Below are 19,160 nucleotides of genomic sequence, written 5' to 3'. Positions count from 1 at the left end.
CCTTTGTAATTAATAAGTACTCTATGGGGTAATACTTGGAGGTCATGTGAATAATCTGTTCACCAATAATCTTTCACCCAATAGTTTCCACTGGTGGTCCTTGCTGAACCCATTGTCACACTGGTGGTTGCAAATGATTTTCTATCATTTCCTGTTTATTTATTTGCTAGCAGGTTTCTTAAAATCCTTTACAGTGTTTTAAAATTGCTTTTATATTAAGATTAAATGGTTCAAGTTATAGATACCCAAACATGGGGTTAATACATTGAAGAACTTTCTAAATATGTTTCTTGTCCAAAACAAAACAGACTGCCTCAAAAAGTCAGGTGCTTCATATGTTCAACCACATAATAATATTAATATTATACCACATTAAGTATAATAACCAACTGAGAGAGACAGAGTGAGAGTGAGAGAGAGAAAAAGAGAGACACACACAGAGAAAAACACCTAACTGTCAATTACAGAAAACAGACTCAATGGAAATTGATGTAGTCATAAAAAATGATACTGACAAAAAATTTTAAAAGCAAACTATATAAAACCATATATTGTACACATTTGGATCATAAGCTGTGTAAAAGATACATATCAAACAAAATATTCATATGTCCAAAAAGGCGGCAGGGGTGGTGTGGGGGTAAGGAAATACAACAAGGTGCCAGGGGCCTCTGGGCGGGGGAGAGGGGACTGCTCCCTTTTTCAGGTCCTCTTTTTGGCATCTTCCAAAATTTCTGTAACAGTCATGTAGTATTTTCATAATGAAAAATGAACACAATTCAATTTAGCAAAATGAGTTCGCCATCACTGGAAGTAGTTAAAAGCAGAGGTTGGAAAAGAGATTACAGAACAGTCCTGGAGCAACCAGGACAAACAGATGCTCTCTTCAAACTCGAATGAAGACAACTCACATGCTGGAAAGGGCCTCAGAGCCTAAATTCCTTGAGAGCTAAGAAATGTGTACCTCGCTTCAAATTTGGAATATGGCAGGAAACAAAACAATGCTATGTTTTCTCAACATTTTCAGCCTTATACCCCAAAAATAATTTGGGACCAGGTCTACTTTGCCACCTGGTGTATTATATCACTTGAAATACTGTACGTACGTTACACTGTCGGTGGATTAGCATTAGAAAAAAAATTTTTTTAGTGAGTACAATTATCTGAAATATTCCCTTTATCAAAAGGGACAACAAATCTTAAAAAGGATGCCATCCGAGAGTGATGCTACTAGAGTGAAAAAGAAAATAAGCATACAATAGTTGTTCACAGGAAACTCCCAAATAGCTCCAAGTGCTGCTAAAGGAATTAATGGAACAACATAATTCCAAAAAAACTAAATGAAAAGAATAATAAAAGAAATGGGATAGCTTACATATATAAAACCAAAAACTGCAGCCTGGTACCACTGGTGAAGTCAAGCAACAACGTTAAGGATGAGGTTTACTGAAGAAAAAGCAGTCACGAGCAGTCATATATGTACACACGTTAAAAACTAAAATCCTCATGTTTTTTATATACTGTAATAACTTCTGACTCATATTTTGCTGACTTGTAGCAAATAAATACCACTATATACATTAGGTTCTTTATGGCTGAAGACTTAGAAATTTACATTACAAAAATTTAGTGAAAGCCTGATATAATACTTTATGAACTCTTTGTGCCCTGTGCTAGAAGCAATAAAAAACCATTTGGAGTTCCAGATTTTTCTTAACAACAGAATGGAGGCTAGCGGGTTTAATATGTCTGATGGTGTTCATCTCGTGTAGCCATTATATAATTAATTTAGTATTTGGTATAAAAACCTGTTCTCTCTGTGCTGTACCAGGTCTGAATTACCTTGACTTCCTAATGAACTATTATTTTGTTGACAGAGGGTGACCACACTACAAGGCCATTGGCAGCTGCATGGGCTCAGCAGCAAAGAACTGCAATTGAGCAAGTATATTCAGCTTGGCTTTCTCTTCTCGAGCTAACAGAGAGAGGCCCAGCACCCTGCCTCTGAAATAAAGAGGGTCTGTTGCACGCTCACGACAACCCCTGCTGGCCAATTCAGAAGAAGAAGTGTCCACAGGGAGTGGATGAATGGCACGGGCCCTACCAACGAGGGGGACAATAGTTAGGGCACAAGGGCACAGCCACAAACCCCTTGGTGACCAACTCCAATTAGTGAGGAGATGGCAAAAAAACCCCAGGCACAAATCAGAGGCAGCCGGGAAGGATCTGGACTCACAAGGATTAACCAAGTAGAGCCAGAAGGAAAACAAAGGATCAAGGGGCCTTCCTAAGGTTTGAAGGTGGTAATGCTGGGTGGGAAAATTAAAATGCCTAGAGAAAACAAAGAGCCTAAGCAGTAATGGCTGAACCACAGGAGGGACAAGGATCCTGACCCAAGGCATCGTGCTCTAATAATCATGACTCTGTACTGAGGGACAGAGAGTGGACAAAGAGAAAAAGAAAAGCCTAACAGTGCTCAATGCTCCCACTCAAAATGATTTTATATCGGTGCATAAATAGTTCTGGTAGAGAAGTGTTTCTGAAAACAGCCTAACACCTCTCAGACTTGCTCAACCTTGTTTAAATTATACCAGCTACACAGCACTTAGCTTGAGGACTACTTGAAACCCAAGAATGGCTGCCTTCGGGGGATTTTAAAGCCAGCCTCTGTGCTGCCGTTGCCTTACCTCTGCTCGAGGTATCCCAAGGCCTGCCTGACGAACTCCATGCGCACTTCCACGCTGTTGCGGCTCTTCAGGGCATCAGTCGCGGGTGTCAACAACACGTCTGTCATTTGTTTTACCATGGTCCACATGTCAGAGATGTTCTGCACATAAATGAGACTGCATGTGACAATGCTGTGGGGCCGGGGAAATTGCCTCGTTCTTCACGGCAATCTGACTCAAAGGCAGGCGGGACATGGAGAGGGAAGAGGTTAACGTCCTGTCTGAGGTCCTCAGGCTCAAGCCCAGCACAGAAGACGCACCTCTTCCCAGCCAGCTGCCAGCTCCCGTCTTCCCTGCGAGCAGCCCCCGTCTCGAGCTGGTTTTCAGATCAATTACTATTCCAGGTCTGACATAACCACCTACATAACTAAGACCACATAAAACTAACAAGAACACTGAATCTCAGTGGGTTATCCCTTAAGAGAGAGTGAATACATTTATAATCATCCAAAGCTCTAGGAGTTTAAACTCAAGTAGCTGCATTTCAGTCCTTACAAGGTCACTGGAGTTTTTTAAGGCTTAAAATAAGAGTTTAACCTAAATAATACAGGTTCTGTCCTCCCAGAGGCTCTCCAGGGTCCACTGCTCTTACCCCACCGTGTGAGTGGCACAGCCTCCTTTTCTCCTGCCTATTCACTCCCTTCAAAAGATGGCTTCCTGTGGCCTCCCAGGAAAGGCACTGGTGATCTCTCCTGTGTGTTACCACCACACAGCTGGACTCCCTCTTCCCAGAATCCTCCTGGCTGTAAACCTCTCCTAAAAATGTGTTCCCTGAATGCTTTGCAAAATATAAAGAATCCTTGGAAGACAGCAGCGATTAGAGAAAAAGCAGGTTTACACCTTTTCCAAAGGAAAAGAGAAAATCCTGTTTTCACTGTTTCCCTCAAAAATTAAAAACTGTAGAAAATCCACCCTAAATGTGACCCTTTTTAGGTGGTGAGATGGTAAATTCTTGTTTTCTTTAGATGGGTTTGTATTGCCTTATATTTACTATTAAAAAAAAATAAAGCATTTTTGAAGGAAAAAAAAAGTGTGTACGAGTGCTTGCTTCCGTTACAGCCTTTCCTCCTTTCTCCCCTCCTCCTGGCCACCTACCAATCTATCCATCCCCTTTTTAATTTTTTTCCCCCAGCAGGAGAAAATTGGCCAAGGATAAGAACTGAGGGACAGGAATAAAGATGGGGAGTCAGAGAGGAACAGAACCAAGTGGCTTTTAAAGACCCCACCTGAGTCAAGTTCAAGGGGCTCACTGGTGTGAAAACCGCATCACCTTTACAATTCACATCTCATGAAAGAGCCTGTTAGTCTGTCTAAGGAGGGAAACTGGCAGGGAGGAGCTGGAGCCTGACAGAACTTCAAAGCAAACACAGCTTTGCTGGGCCTTTTGCAGATGCATAAAGATACATATATCTATATATCTATATATATAGGATCATCATCAAAAAACCACCCCAAGGGCTTCCCTGGTGGTGCAGTGGTTGGGAGTCTGCCTGCCGATGCAGGGGACGCGGGTTCGTGCCCCGGTCCAGGAGGATCCCACATGCCGCGGAGCGGCTGGGCCCGTGAGCCATGGCCGCTGAGGCTGTGCGTCTGGAGCCTGTGCCCAGCAACGGGGGAGGCCACGGCAGTGAGAGGCCCGCGTACCGCAAAAAACAAAAACAAAAACAAAAACACCACCCCAAAATTATTTAAAATAAAACTCTGAAGAACAGTTAACATCTTCTTCCAGGGCATAGAGTTTCTCTTCAGCACATTTCTGCCAAGTCAGCAAGCTGCTAATCCCATTGGAACACCAGACCCCACATGTCTCCTCGGGTCAGCTCTGGGCGCTACCTTATCATCCAGCTCTGTGACGGAAGCACAGAGGTCCACAAGGTTAGGCTGCAGGTGTCCGTTGACAATCTTCTCGTTATAGATATAAATCTGAAAGGAAAAGCAAAGTAAATCGCACAAATTCTATTTTCACCTTTTCTTTTTAGAACCCCTTGAAGCAGTTCTGAAACCAGCTTCTGCCCAATGGTCAGAAGCTTTCCTTCCTCAGAGTGGCTGAGCTATCCACACTGCCTGGAGGGCAAGGCCTCCGGCCAGCTTCCCAGTTCTGTGCCTAAGCTTCAGAAAGCAGCATCGACACCCACGAAAGCTGGCCGCTAGACCAGCCTTCCTAACATCTGCGGAGTGGGAGCAGGGTGGTCCCGGGGGTGGGGGGGGAGTCCCACGGGCAGGTCTGCATTGCTCTGCCCAGCAGACCATCAGTCCCAGAGAGCAAGGACCAAAGTGGAAGGTCTCCTGCTGCTGCTTCCTAGGAACCCAGGGAAACATTTGGTAATCTTTCTGGCAAAAGGACTGAATGGCCCCAGGCCCAGGGCTTGTGGACTTAGTAAGGACTGTCAGGTCGCAGCCCTCCACGTGTTTTATAAGAGCAGTTGCTGCCCATCTGCAGTACCCGTTTCTCGGGAAAGAATCCCAGCTCCTTAGTAAAATTTTCTCAAGAAAAAGGAACTATGTGACGTTCAACAAATGGAAAAGCCAATATTACTTTGGATTTTATTTTTTAAAAACCAACATAATGATGGTAAAAACTATTAAGTTCTACTCTTTGCATCTGAAGTCCTTGCTCTACCGAGGACTGAACAAGGTAGTGACGTTAGACAAGTCAGGACCCTGTCAAACCTTACCTCCCTCTACTCTAAATGGGGGAGAGCATCATGCAGCCTCCAGGAGTGTTATAAAGATTAAATGAAACGGTTTTTAAACCAGAACGTGGTGTTTATTCACTCATGAGCATTTATGAGGAGCCTTCCCTGGGGTACTGTGTTCAACATGGGATATAAAGATTCGCTCTCCACTGGAGGGGATAGCCATGTAAACAGATACATGACATTCCAGTGTCCTGAGTGCTAGTAAACCTTAGTTTTATGAAGTTTTAGTCTTCACAGACACAGAAGATACATGGTTTCTCTCCTCAAAAGCTTGTAATTTCATTAGGCCTGAATTCTGACGGTGCCATTGGCAATGGAAGTCAGTCACATAATGAAAGTGAAATTTAAAAAAATGTAGATGTAGTGTGGGAGAAAAAGAAGATCTAAAAACTGAAGAAAAAATAAATGAAGGCCCAGCAGTAAAACATGAGGGAGTTGGAAGGAGGGGGACTTATGTGAGGGAAGCTGATGTGGCTGGTTTCAGATGCCTAGAGTTAGAACTGGCAGTGGTACGCTGAAGGAGAGAGGCTTAAAAAGAGCATTTAGAACATTTTTCTCAACAAGGGGTACAAGAAGGATCTCTGATAATACCATCAGCTCACCAAATAATTCAGTTACGGCATCCCTCTGTCAAAGGCACAGGGTCTAGCAGTTTCTCCCCTCCCCCTGTTCACCTCTATAGCCACCACGTGTTTTTGTCTCCACCTACCCCACCCCACCCCAGCCCAGGTTGGACGGAAGAAAGGAATTGGGTGATGCTGAGGGCCACAGTGGCACCGATTGCGGGAGGGCTTCCCTGGTGGCGCAGTGGTTAAGAATCCGCCTGCCAGTGCAGGGGACAAGGGTTTGATCCCTGGCCCGGGAAGATTCCACATGCTGTGGAGCAACTAAGCCCGTGCGTCACAACTACTGAGCCTGCGCTCTAGAGCTTGTGCTCCGCAACAAGAGAAGCCACCGCAATGAGAAGCCCGTGCACTGCAAGAAGAGTAGCCCCTGCTTGCCTCAACTAGAGAAAGCCATGCACAGCAATGAAGACCCAATACAGCCAAAATAAAAAAATAAAAAACAAATGAATAAATAAATTTATTAAAAAAGAAAAAGAATCGTGGGAGTTGGTCACGACAGAACAGATGTTCCTTGGTCACTGCTGGTGCAGGACAATTTAAAGGGGATGGAAGCCCACCACCCTCAATTCAAGAAACAAGACTGTTTCCCCTTCTTGATACTTTGTGCAGCAAAGCAGCAAATTAGAATAAAATACACAGGTGGCCAGCACTGCTTTATTCAAAAAGTCAATTCCAGGTATGTACTGTCCTAAGGGCAGTTTCAGTCAACAGAGTCCCAGAGCTTTACCACAAAGTGTCTCAATCCATACTCAAACTATCGCATGGTCATGATATACCACAACCCCCCAAATATCATAAGCTTCTCCAGGACAGTAATATCAGGTAATGGTGAGTACATTATGCTTACCAAGGCAGAAAAGCATTCAGAAAATTTCTCTCTACAACGGGGTGAAGAAGCATTTCTGATAATACCATTCACCGACCAGGTGATAGTTAATACAGAACTCCATTTACTTAGCAGTGCAGTTACTCAAAGCTTTACTGTACATGGGCTGTTGCCAAATGCAAAATGAGATGCCTTGGTCAGTGTGTGAGGCAGATTTCAATTTCCTTAAATCAAACCTGAGTCATTCTATTACCCAATTTGATAGACTTCTCCAGGGACCTAGATGGTAAAATATTAACGCATCCTCTGAATGAAAACCCAACTTGTTTTCAGGGCTGGACTTTCACATGAAGTCTGTGTTCTCTTTTACTTCCCAGCGGGCTCATAGAGGATTTTCCTGGATTCGATCTTCCTTGAGAACACACTCACCTGCCGGGCATAGGCCATCTCAATGCTGTCCAGAGAGCTTCGACCAGGGGGTCCCGCCTCACTGATGTAACTTGGCTGTACAGAAATACACATTCAGAATTGGTTCAGAACAGCATTCAGTCATGTAAAGAAAAAAAAAAAAACTATAAACATATGTTTGTCTTTAACAAAGCTGTTTCTGTTTCCTAGTCAGACTTCCTCAAAACGATGATTTTTAGGGGCTTCAACAGAAGGCAACTCTCTTACCATGATCACATGAGAAGGGAGCAGGCATGGGACTCAACTCAAAAATAACAGGAGGCTGGAGAAGCTGTAAGGATATCTCAGTAACTGTTTCTGGAAAGGCACCTCTTTGTAACATTCGGTTTCAATCCCCCAGTCCACCTCATCTTCCCCCTCCATGTCTTTACACCAGTGAGGCTGTGGTGTATGTGGGTCTCCTGTTTCCATCACTCAGATCAGATAGCTGACGAAATGGAGTTTATAGGGTCACAATACCAGGATTCAGACATTTCCTATCTAGAGTCCACACTAAGACAACAGCTACTGATGAACTTTATGCATCTGAAGATATGAAGCCAGCCTAAGTTGGGCATTCATTCATTCAGCAAACATCTGCCAAGTGTCTGCCTGCCACATGCACAGTGTGTACACATCTATCCCCACAGGATGACAAGACAGCCCACAGAGGCTGTTCCCAAAGAGCTTACCATCTGATGGGGAGAGTTAGACACCAACATATGGAAAAAATTATTAGTCTTTTTTAAGAAAGACTAAAGATAATTTTTAGCTAAGTTTATTCCCTACTGTAAAAAAATATGGACCAAAATCAGGTATGTTCCAATTAGGTATATTAGGCATATTCTTAAATTTCCAATATTAGTTTGTACTGTACTGCAGCAAAGATCAAATTCTTCAAGCTTCTCTCATTTAAAAAAAAAAAAAAAAGCAATGCTCTATTCTCTAAAATCTAAAACAAAGCAGTTTAAAGTAGGTTTCCTGGGAGACACATGACAGATAGCAGCAAAACTTCCTAGCACCACCAAAGCTGGTAAAAGGGATACCAACACGAGCATGCACTGGGGCAGGACAGAGAATAGGAAGAAGCAGGAAGCAGAAAGGTGGGCTGTAAACCCTCAGGTTCTAGAATGAACACTGGATTGTCAGGACACCTGGGTTCCAGGAGGACTGCTCCACTCCCTTGCTTTGGCGTCTGGGCAAAGCACATATCCTTGGAGCCTCAGGTTCCCTTTGGCTGATGAAGGGGCTGTCCTAGACAATCTCGAGAGGTCCTCCCCAGCTCTGATTTTCTGCAATCATTGGTATTAAAAGAGCTTTAAACAGTTTACTGTTCAAAATATCGAATTTGATCTCACTACAGTACAGTAAAAACCAATGTATTGGAAATTTAAGAATATAACTAATATACCTAGTAGAATACACCTAATTTTGATCCATACTTGTTTATAGTAGGGAATAAGCTTAGCTAAAGGTTAACTTTAGTCTTTCTAAAAAATGGACTAATAAACTTTTCCATATGTTGGCATCTTACTCTCTCCATCAAATGGTAAGCTTGGAAGATGCTGCTGCTTGGCTGACCCAATGACCATTTCACATCCCTACCTCTCACTTCTACTCACTGCCACTTCCCACTCTGGCATATGGAGTTAAATATATCCAATGGTGTGCTGGTAAATGTTTAACAACTGGCTTGGGAAAGGGAACTTGACTTGTAGCGTTTGCTGGTTTCTGGTGTAAATATTCCCACCATGGCAGAAATCAAGCTATTCCAAGTAGTATCAACTAGATGGCAAATTTTCTGAAACTCTAACAATAGGTCCTCATCAGCTGACCCCTACACACTACCCTTTCCCAGCCTCTACTGCAGCTAGGAGTGGCCATGAACCCTGGTTCTAGCCAACCGGATGAAAGCACAAGCCTGGTAGTACATTCTGGCTTAGTGCAGTTTCTGCTTTTCCTGATAAAGGGAGAAAAAAGAGCCTGGCATGGCCTTTCAGCTTTCTCCCCTGAATGCAAACAGGCTGTCTAGAGCTGCAGCAATCAGCTTGTGAGCCCAAAGTAAGTGTCCGTGCTAAAAATGGTGGTATACAGAGACAAGGAGGTGCCTCTGATGGCACTGCAGAGCTACTGAATTAAGGCCCATACTCTCCACATCTGCAGACTTGTTAGGTGAGAAAAATAAATCGCTATTCAACCTACAGAAACTCAAGTTTTCTGTTACTCACAGCTGAAAGCATTCCTATCTGAAATGATTGAAAACCATCAGGTTATAGTAACAACAGACACGCTTACTGAGCAACTACTATATGCCAAGCACTGTCTTAATTTCTGTGTATTAACTCCACAACCCTATGAGATACATACTTTTATTATAACAATTTTACAGATGAAGACACCAAAGCGCACAGAAAGCACCTTGCCAGAGGTCACTCTAATAGGAAGTAGTGGAGCCGTGGTTTGTGCCCACAGCCTGGGGCCACACTGCCAGCCAGGGCAGCCTGGGGCAACTGTCCAAGGATGGCCATCGAAGAACAAGAGAGAGTAGCAGTTAGAAATCCTGGCTCCACTACTCACTAGCTATGTGATCTTGATTGAGTATATTGCTTCTTTTGAGCCTGGGTTTCTTTAGCTGTAACACAGGTGCAGCAATGGTATCTCCCTCATAGATTTGTGAAATAATCTTAAATTAACTGGGAAGAAAACAGTACTTATTTCACAAGGAGTAAGTAGGAATAAGTAGAAAGAGCTCACTGTCCAACATTTGACCAGTAAATGCTAGCTGTTACCACTTTTTAAATAAAAAATAAACCATAATGAACATGGGACTAAATCAGATGTTGAACAGTGGATAGATATAGACACTACAGAAACATAATCTAAGATATTTTCTTTGTGCTGGCTGGAAATTCTCATCTCACTCCTCTACAATGAAAACACATTCCTTGTAGGAAAAGAATCCCCCAGCAGCTCATTTTCTATTTCTGGACTAATTCTGAGTGTTCCCAGTAACACTGCATTTTGAGGACTGTTCTATAATGTGGCCATCTTTCTGGAACAGAACTCTCTGAAAGTTGATGATCCCCGAGTCTCTTGAAAGAACAGAGCACTAAGCCTGTTAATTCCAGTAACCTAACTGGGGGGAATAAATGGGGAGGAGAGGGGGAATGGCGCTAAACACTTCTGCAAGGACACAGTTGTTTCAGCTAAATATACATAAACAGCCTTGAGAAATATTTTCCAGTACTACTAAAAACCTAATTTTAAAAAGTAGTTGGTTTTTCGGCCTTCAAATTTCCATTTAAATTAATTTTGCCTAATGCCCTTGTTTTCAAACGTACCTTTCCTTCATTTGCCCTTGGCTGAGCCTCTATTTCACCACACACAAAGTCAGTTATCCATCAACAGGATGTGTACATGCACATTCCTGAGCAGAGGAACCAGCAAACATTCAATGGAATTTCAAAGCCAGGAGCTGCTAGAGGGCGGGGAAAGGAGACGCCGGTATGCTGTGTGGGAATAACATTCCAAACTCTTCAGGTTTTCTCTGTATTGGGGCCTGATCGGAGCACAGTGGGGATAACAGAAGCACAGAATCAGAGACCAGAAAGGCAGGGAAGATGGGTAGGCAGGGCCAGAGAGAACAACAAGGGGCTCACCCAGGAGTCTGGAGATAATGTGAAGAAACAGCAGTCTCTGGGAGCACAGACATGAGAAGGGTCTTCTCAGTGTACCTGGTGTTCCCCAAACAGCCATTTTCTAAGTGAACATTCCTGAACAGGCAGGATGTGGTTGGAGAGTGGCAGGAGGGAACTGCAAGCTTTTATCAAGCAATACTTTTGTACATAACATATCCAGGGATGAATAAATCTCTTTTCCCAAGGAGAGCACATTCCAGGCAGGGAAAAATGAATGTAGCACTCACTTCTAGCAAAACAAGTACAGAGTAAAAAGAAAATGTGATGATACTACAGAAGAAAGAGAGTTTTTAATTTCCAAGTGGAATGTTTTGGCTTTATGTAAGCAAAACAGAACCAAAGTAATTAATGTACAATAGTTGGCTACAGTATCTGTACACAGAAGCCCAGTACTACCAGAAAAAACACTGACTGGGCACCAGAAGACCCAGGTTCTAAACGCAACCCAACTGTGTGACCTTGGGTAATGACATCTAACTTTTCTGGAGCATCATTCTCCATGGAGAAAACGGACAGAATACTTGGGTCATTTATACAATGAAATCTATTACGGCCACTAAAAAATGACAGACACCTACATGTACTAACCTAGAAAAAGCTCCAAAATAAGTTAAAAAAAATCAAAACATAATGCTAAGTAGAATCATTTATTATATAAAATGGTGCCGTTTATGGAGTAAATTGATAATAAACTGATCAGATGGACATATACGTATAAATGTGCACATAAATACCTGAGAGGGAATTGGAAGGATAGAATGTCAGAGGTTATGTTTGGGTTGGGGGTAGAGGAGAGCAGCTGAATTTTCACAATCTCTATCTCTATCTCTACCAGTAGAACGCTGTGCAAGAAGAAGGTGTTCATGTGATATATCCTGATGTCAAAATGAAGGGCCCGTTGAGTTGTGTTCTTTAAACTTCTTTTTTAAAGAGCAGCTGAGCACTTTCTATACTTGAAATCCTACTCAAATTCCAATACATGAAACAAATTAGGAAACTACCAGGGAGCCATAAAATACAGCTTGGAATCATCTAGTCTGGGGTTTTCAAACTCATACTGTCAGTCTATATTTTTACTGTATTCCATCAAATCTAATACACCATCAACTGCAAGGCATCATGTTATTTATGTACCATTAGGAAAGAAAAATGCGGACAAACTATGACACACCACTGAATTTAAGGTGTATCCTGATTTCAGAGATGTTAAAATATAGAAAAGATGTGTAACTGGGAATTGGTGAAATATGGTATTAAGTCAGTGATCAAAATTAGAGACTACATTCAACACACACTGTTCACACATCACATCATTATCTGTAATGACTAAGCTACAATTTAGCTTCTCTACTGAGCCTATTGCTTGCTAGGCTGAGCCATTTTCCAGACAACACATTAAAGCAATACATTAAAGCAACGTCCACTGACTATGTCTAATATCAGTACAGCCACGACACACTGAGGCTAGGTAAAAATTTACTTTTAAATGTTGCCTAAGATATATCAAGGATTCTCAACGATGCTCAAAGCCCGTAGTGTCATGCAAGGAGCACAGACGGGGGGTGTTCTTCCCCACAGGCCAGACGCAAGGACTAGGGTATGGGAGTTCTTAGCCAGGAGTCTCTTTCTTGCTTCAAAGCACATCATTTTTATTCAGACTACAACCTGGAAAGTTATTAACAATCTTTCGATTCCTACCTTTCTTTAAAAATTATACCTTTTTCTTCAATGATATCCTAAGGAAATTAACTTCCCAAATTGAATTTATGCTACTGAAGCATCATTTCCCTTATTAAAACTTGCCAGGAATAGATATTACTAACGTGTTGTTGCTCTTCTGTTATTGGAAGGCTTGGGGGAAAAATGATTCAGGAACCACCATCTCCTACTTCATTTTTGCTTAAAAATAAAAGCCTCAAGCCTCTCTTCATATTAAATTAACCAAATTTGGACATTTTCCTTCAAATATAAGGTCAGCTCAAAATGACTGGAAGCCTCTTTCCTAGCTAATGACTCTTTGGATTCCAACAACCTTATTCTTGACAATAAAGTGCCCAGGAAAGAATGGTTTAGATGGCAAGTCATGCTTTAATTATTTCTTCTACTTATGTCCTGAGATTTTTTTTCATTCCTAGTGACTTTATAGGTCAAGGGACACTTAAAAAGGGATAGATCCATATTAAAATGATAAAAATAAACTTAATAGTGTGTAGCTTACCAAATACCAGCCACCACCATAAAGAGTGCTGCGATATGCTGAGCGTGCACTCTATATCAGCTCTGGGCCAGGCACCTTACACACGTTCTACGTTCCTTCCAACGGTTCTTCAAGAGAGGCCTTTTACAATGAGGATGAGAACAGGGAGGTTCCCGGGAGAGCCCCGGGAACTTAGGCCTGCAGAATTCCAAAGCCTGTCTCAGGCCTTCACACTCTGCGGTTTCTTACAAAGAGGGCAGAGAAGGTGCCTGCCCAAGTGGAGATAATACCACCTTTCCATCATTTTGAAGAAAATTACACGGAAAAAACCTGTAAAAACATGGTTCTTCCACATATCCACCAGAACGGTTGAACTGAAAAAGACAAAAAATACCAAGTGTGGCAAAGGTATGGAACAAAGAGAATTCTCATAGTGCTGGTGGGAGGGTACACTAAGAAACTGTTTTGGAACAGTGTTGAACATATGTGTACCCTCTGTCCCAGCAATTGCCCGCTTAGATGTGCCCAATGGATGTGCAAACGTATGTTCACCAAAAGACAGGTACAAGAATGCTCTCAATAGCACTCTTTATAAAAGCTAAGAACTGGTAACTATCCAAATGTCCATCAACATCAGAATGGATAAACAGATTGCAGTCATACTATTCGGCCATGAGAATGAATAGTCTTCAACTACCATGTAACAATATACAGAATGTTAAGCAAAAGCCAGAAACAAGAGTACATACCATATGACTCCATTTACACAGAGTTTAAAAACAGGCAAAAATCTATGACATCAGAAGTTAGGACAGTGTTTCTTTTGGTGGTGGTGGTGAGGGGTGGTGAATGAAAAGGCACAGAACAGGGGATGCTGGGATGCCAACAATGTTGTTTCTTCATCTGGGTGTGTTCCCTTTTGGTATACTCATTGAGCTGTATACTTAAGAAGTGCATACTTTTCTGTATATATGTTATACTTCAGGAAAAAAGTTCAAAACAGCAACAAACAACAAAACCTACAAGGTTCCAGAAATGGCAGTTCCCTGGATTATCTGAAGAACCATCTGCATCATTTGCCAGCTTTTTCAGCAAAGCTATCCACTCCGCTAGGTGTCACAACAGACAACAGCAAAAGCATCAATAACTCCCTTCCAAGAGGGAGGACTCGAGGTCAAGGAAGCAGAGTCTACTAAATAGATTAGTCTATTTTAAGACAAGAGCAATCAAGAAAGAATATCTCATTAGCAGCTTATAATTACTTCCAAATCCCAATACAGACTACAACCTATTAACACAATTTTAAAAAATGAAGTTTATAAAACCATGAGCTGTTCTACTTATCTGCCCAGACTCACAAGAAATTGAGAAAGAAACATTAGGCTAGCCAAGGATTTTATACATTAGCTCTTTTTTCCCAAAGACTCTACTCTTCTTTGAAATCTTTGAGTCTAAGAAATGTGGAACAGGGTCATTAATGAGTAATTTCCTAAGATAAATGACTTTAGCATCTATTTATTTGGGGGGCTAATTTAATAGAAAAACTGGGTTTTTAAATCAGGAGCAAATTTGTAGATACAGGATGTGTGAAGTTACCCTGCAGGCACGACACACTGCCAAGCTACCCACCTTTGACCCAGACTTCAACAGAACGATGGCCTAGAAGCCAATAGTCCTGGATCTCACCAGCATATTACACATCTCTCTGAGCCTTAGTTGTCCTATCTCCCATGAGAAAAGAATGCTAGCTAGTTAAGAAACAACTTCTGGTAAAAAGATTTATCAGGAAGCACTGGCAATATTACTTGAAATGTCTTAACGCTATAATTTTTGTGACATTATAATTTTTAACTTGCACCTCCAAATTATCTGAAACTACTTACTTTAAAACAATAGTAAGGGACGCCCATTATGAGTCAGGTGCTTTATGTTATCACTAATCTTCCCAATAATCCCATTTCACCAATGAAGACATTAAATGTCTGCAGGATTAAATAACTTGGATGAGGTCTCAGAACTAGTCAGTGGTGAAGCTAGGATCTGAACCCCAGGGCTGTTCTCTCCCCAGCACCAGCGTGGTAAATGTGTGGTTAAGTCACAGCTCCCACTGGCACAAGGGCAGACATCACTAATCAAGCACGACACACTTTCCTGCTGATCCCAAGATGCAGCCTCAAATCCCTCTCAGGAAAGATCTCCAGGATAAATAAGTGAAAAAAACATGATATAGAACAGAGCATATAGTAAAATAACTTTTGTTTAAGAAGGAGGGAAGATAATATATTGCCTTGTATTCATATAAAGAGACTCGAAATATTACACAAGAAAGTAATAATAGTGATTACTTCCAGGGAGAGGCAAAGTGAGGAGGGAATGAGCTTCTGGGGACAGGGTTCTTTAGTTCTTGAGTCATATGAATACATTGCCTTTAAAAAAATTAGATTTTAGGGCTTCCCTGGTGGCGCAGTGGTTAAGAATCTGCCTGCCAATGCAGGGAACACAGGTTCGAGCCCTGGTCTGGGAAGATCCCACATGCCGTGGAGCAACTAAGCCCTACTTAGTTGGGCTTAAGCCCAACTACTGAGTCACAACTACTGAGCCTGCACATCTGGAGCCTGTGCTCTGCAACAGGAGAAGCCGCGACAGTGAGAGGCCCACGCACCGCGATGAAGAGTGGGTCCCGCTCACTGCAACTGGAGAAAGCCCTCGCACAGAAATGAACACCCAACACAGCCAAAAAATAAATAAATAAATAAATTTATTTTTAAAAAAAAGAATTCGATTTTAAAGAGGAGAAACCCCTCAACTTAGCACCACCACCAATCAATGAACACTGGCAATTAAAATAAACCCTATTAAACATACCCACTCTAAAATCACACTGTTTCAACATATCCCTAATACTCTGGTTAGCACAAAGTTAGCTAAGGCCAAATGATTTATTCAACAAATATTTCTAGAGCATCTAATATGTTCCAGGGACTCTTCTAGGCACTGGAGATATGAGTAAACACAACAAACAAAAATCCTTACCTTCATGAAGCTTACATTCTACTGTGAGAAACAGACAGTAAGCAATACAAAGACATAAAACACATACAATGGTTTAAAGTGAAGAAGTGCTAAAAAGAAAAATATAGGGCTTCCCTGGTGGCGCACTGGTTGAGAGTCCGCCTGCCGATGCAGGGGACGCGGGTTCGTGCCCCGGTCCGGGAAGATCGCACCTGCCGCGAAGCAGCTGGGCCCATGAGCCATGGCCGCTGAGCCTGCGCATGTGGAGCCTGTGCTCCGCAACGGGAGAGGCCACAGCAGTGAGAGGCCCGCGTACCACAAAAAAAAAAAAAAAAGAAAAGAAAAAAGAAAAATATAGCAAGAAAAGGGGATATAGAAAGTGCTGAATGGGGAAAGGTTGGTTTGGATTTCAGATATCAAGGCCCTGGAAGGCCTCACTGAGATGGCACTGGGTAATATGTGAAGAAAGTGAGGGAGACAGCCATGCAGTTATTTGGGGGAAGAGCCTTCTAGGCACAAGCAACAGGAAGCCCAGAGGACCTGAGGCAGAAGCAAGCCTACCCGGTTCGTTCAAGGAACCTGCAACGAGCTTCTTTGGCTGGAGCAGCAAGAGCAACAGGGAGAGCAGAATAACTTGAGCTGCGAGAGGCAACAAGACCAGGTCAGGTAGGGACTTAGAGATCATGGTAAAGACTCTGGCTTTCACTCCAAGTGAGATGGGTGTCACTGGAGGATCCCGAACGGAGGAGTGACACGATCTAGCCTGTGTCTTAATAGCGTCACTCTGGCTGTTGTGTTGAAAAGACTGTACAAGGGCAAAAGCAGGGAGACCAGTGTGGCTGACAACCTCTAAGATGGCTCCCAATAATCCCCACTTCCTGGGATCCGAGCCCTCGTTTAATCCTCTCTCCTTGAGCACAGGCTGAATTTAGTGACTTACCTTGATCAAAGCAAAGCGACAGGATATTACTTTCAAGATTAAGTCACGGAAAGACCGTGGTTTCTGTCTTGGGGGCCCTTTAGCTCTTCCTTGGATCCCTCACTCTTGCTCCAGGGGAAGCAAACTACCATGCTGTGAGCAACACAAGAGAGACCCACATGACAAGGAACTGACGTCCCTAGCCAAGAGCCAGAGGGGACCTGAGGCTTGCCAAGAGGAATGTGAGTGAGCCTGGGAGTGGATCCTCCCCGAGTTTAGCCCTGCAATGAGTGTTGCCTCAGCCAACATCTTGACCACAGCCTCAAGAGACCCTGAACTATTTCTGGTAAATGCAGCTAAGCTAAATGATTGTTTTCAGCCACTACGGTTTGGAGTGATTGGTTACATAGCAATAGATAATGGAAAAACCAGTTAGGAGGTTAGTCCAATAATGTGAACAAGAGATGATGGTGACTTGGACCAGAGTGCTAACAGCAGAGGTGGTAAGAAGTGGTTGGATTCTGGGTATATTTTGAGAGCAGGGTTAAGTAAATTTGCCAACATGTAAGAGAGTCTAGGTGAGAGAAAGGGAGGACAAAAATGAATCTGAGGTGTTTGATCTGAGCAAGTGAAAAACTGCAACTGCCCTTTATGAAGAGGATAAACTCTGAGAAAAGAAGGTTGATGCCAGGAGGGAGTTGAGGGCAGTTGCTACCATGACTCAATTCTAAACATGTTTAGCTTGATGGCTCTGAGACATCTGAGTACAGCCAAGAAGGCCACTAGAAAAATGAGTCTGGGGGTGTTTGGGGCTGTGATATAAATTTAAGTCTTCAAGTACATAGATGGTATTTAATACCACAAGCCCAGATGAGATCAATGGGGCAGTGACTGAGGAAGAAACAAGAACAGGTCAAGGACTGAGTCCTGGGACACACAAACACCTAGGAGTCAAGGAATTTGAGGAAAATTCAGCAAAAGAGGCTGAGCAGAAGCAGCCAGACATGTTGGAGGAAATCCAGGCAAATGTGGGCATCTGGAAGGCAATGAAAAGAGGGTTTCAAGGAGGAGACAGTGATCAACCGTGCCAGGACTGTCAGTAGTCAAGCAGACAAGCATTCTCTGACCTCACAGTTTTCATCGTGGTTTACCTTCTGGACTCAACCTACCTCGCTTTCTTGAGTAAAGTCAAGGGCATCTTCTCCCGATGCCAGCAGGGTGTGGAGAATCCGCTGTTTCACTTGCTCCCACTCAACCAGCATTGACTCTCGATGGTACTCCTCAGCCATGCCAAAGGTCTGTTGGAGAGGAGCAGAGAGAGATGACCCAAATGAGAAGACAAAGAACACGGTTTCCCTTGAAGCGCAACAGAAATCCAAAGCCCTCCAGATCTGCCATCTTTCCATAAGTGGAGCAAAAGCAATCTATTTTAAATTATCCTTAAAGAATTTACTGACAACTGTTTGCAACATGCCCTATTTCATCAAGTCTAACACATTACATTTTTTTTTAATTGTGGCAAAATGCACTTAACAATAAAACTTACCATGTTAACCCTTTTTAAGTGTACAGTTCAGTGGTATTAAGTTCATTCACACGGCTGTGCAAACATCACCACCATACATCTCCAGAACTCTTTTCATCGTGCAAAAATGAAATTCTGCACCCATTAAACAATATCTTCATTCCCACCCTCCCCCAGTAACAGGCAACCACCATTCTACTTCTGTCTCTATGATTTTGACCACTTCTAGGTACCTCATGGAAGTGCAATCATACAGTATTTGTCTTCTTATGTCTGGCTTATTTCACTTAGCAAAATGTCCTCAAGATTCATCCATGTTATAGCATATACAGTCTCGTTCCTTTTTCAGGCTGAATAATACTCCACCGTATGTACACACCACATTTTGTTTATCCATTCATCTATCCATGGACACTTGAGTTGCTTCCAATTTTTGGTAATTGTGAATCGTGCTACTGTGAACATGGGTGTACAAATATCTCTTC

General features: G+C 42.6%; 1 protein-coding gene across 9 annotated transcripts in view; it reads right to left on the bottom strand.

Moving 5' to 3' along the window:
* Window positions 1-19,160, bottom strand: part of NUP93 (nucleoporin 93) — a 127,074-nt gene that overhangs the window by 14,894 nt on the left and 93,020 nt on the right. For all 9 annotated transcript variants that reach the window (XM_060289743.1, XM_060289744.1, XM_060289745.2 and 6 more), the window contains 4 exons: window positions 18,320-18,448; window positions 7,307-7,381; window positions 4,560-4,649; window positions 2,688-2,827 (listed from right to left, as the gene is read on the bottom strand). In XM_060289743.1, the coding sequence (XP_060145726.1) occupies window positions 2,688-2,827; window positions 4,560-4,649; window positions 7,307-7,381; window positions 18,320-18,448 (434 nt within the window). The remainder of the gene's footprint in view (window positions 1-2,687; window positions 2,828-4,559; window positions 4,650-7,306; window positions 7,382-18,319; window positions 18,449-19,160) is intronic.

Source organism: Globicephala melas, chromosome 19, assembly GCF_963455315.2.
Source record: "Globicephala melas chromosome 19, mGloMel1.2, whole genome shotgun sequence".
In the NCBI taxonomy this organism is placed as follows: Eukaryota; Metazoa; Chordata; class Mammalia; order Artiodactyla; family Delphinidae; genus Globicephala; species Globicephala melas.
Note: the sequence above shows the minus strand (reverse complement) of the source record. Positions and strands in the feature narration are given on the sequence as shown.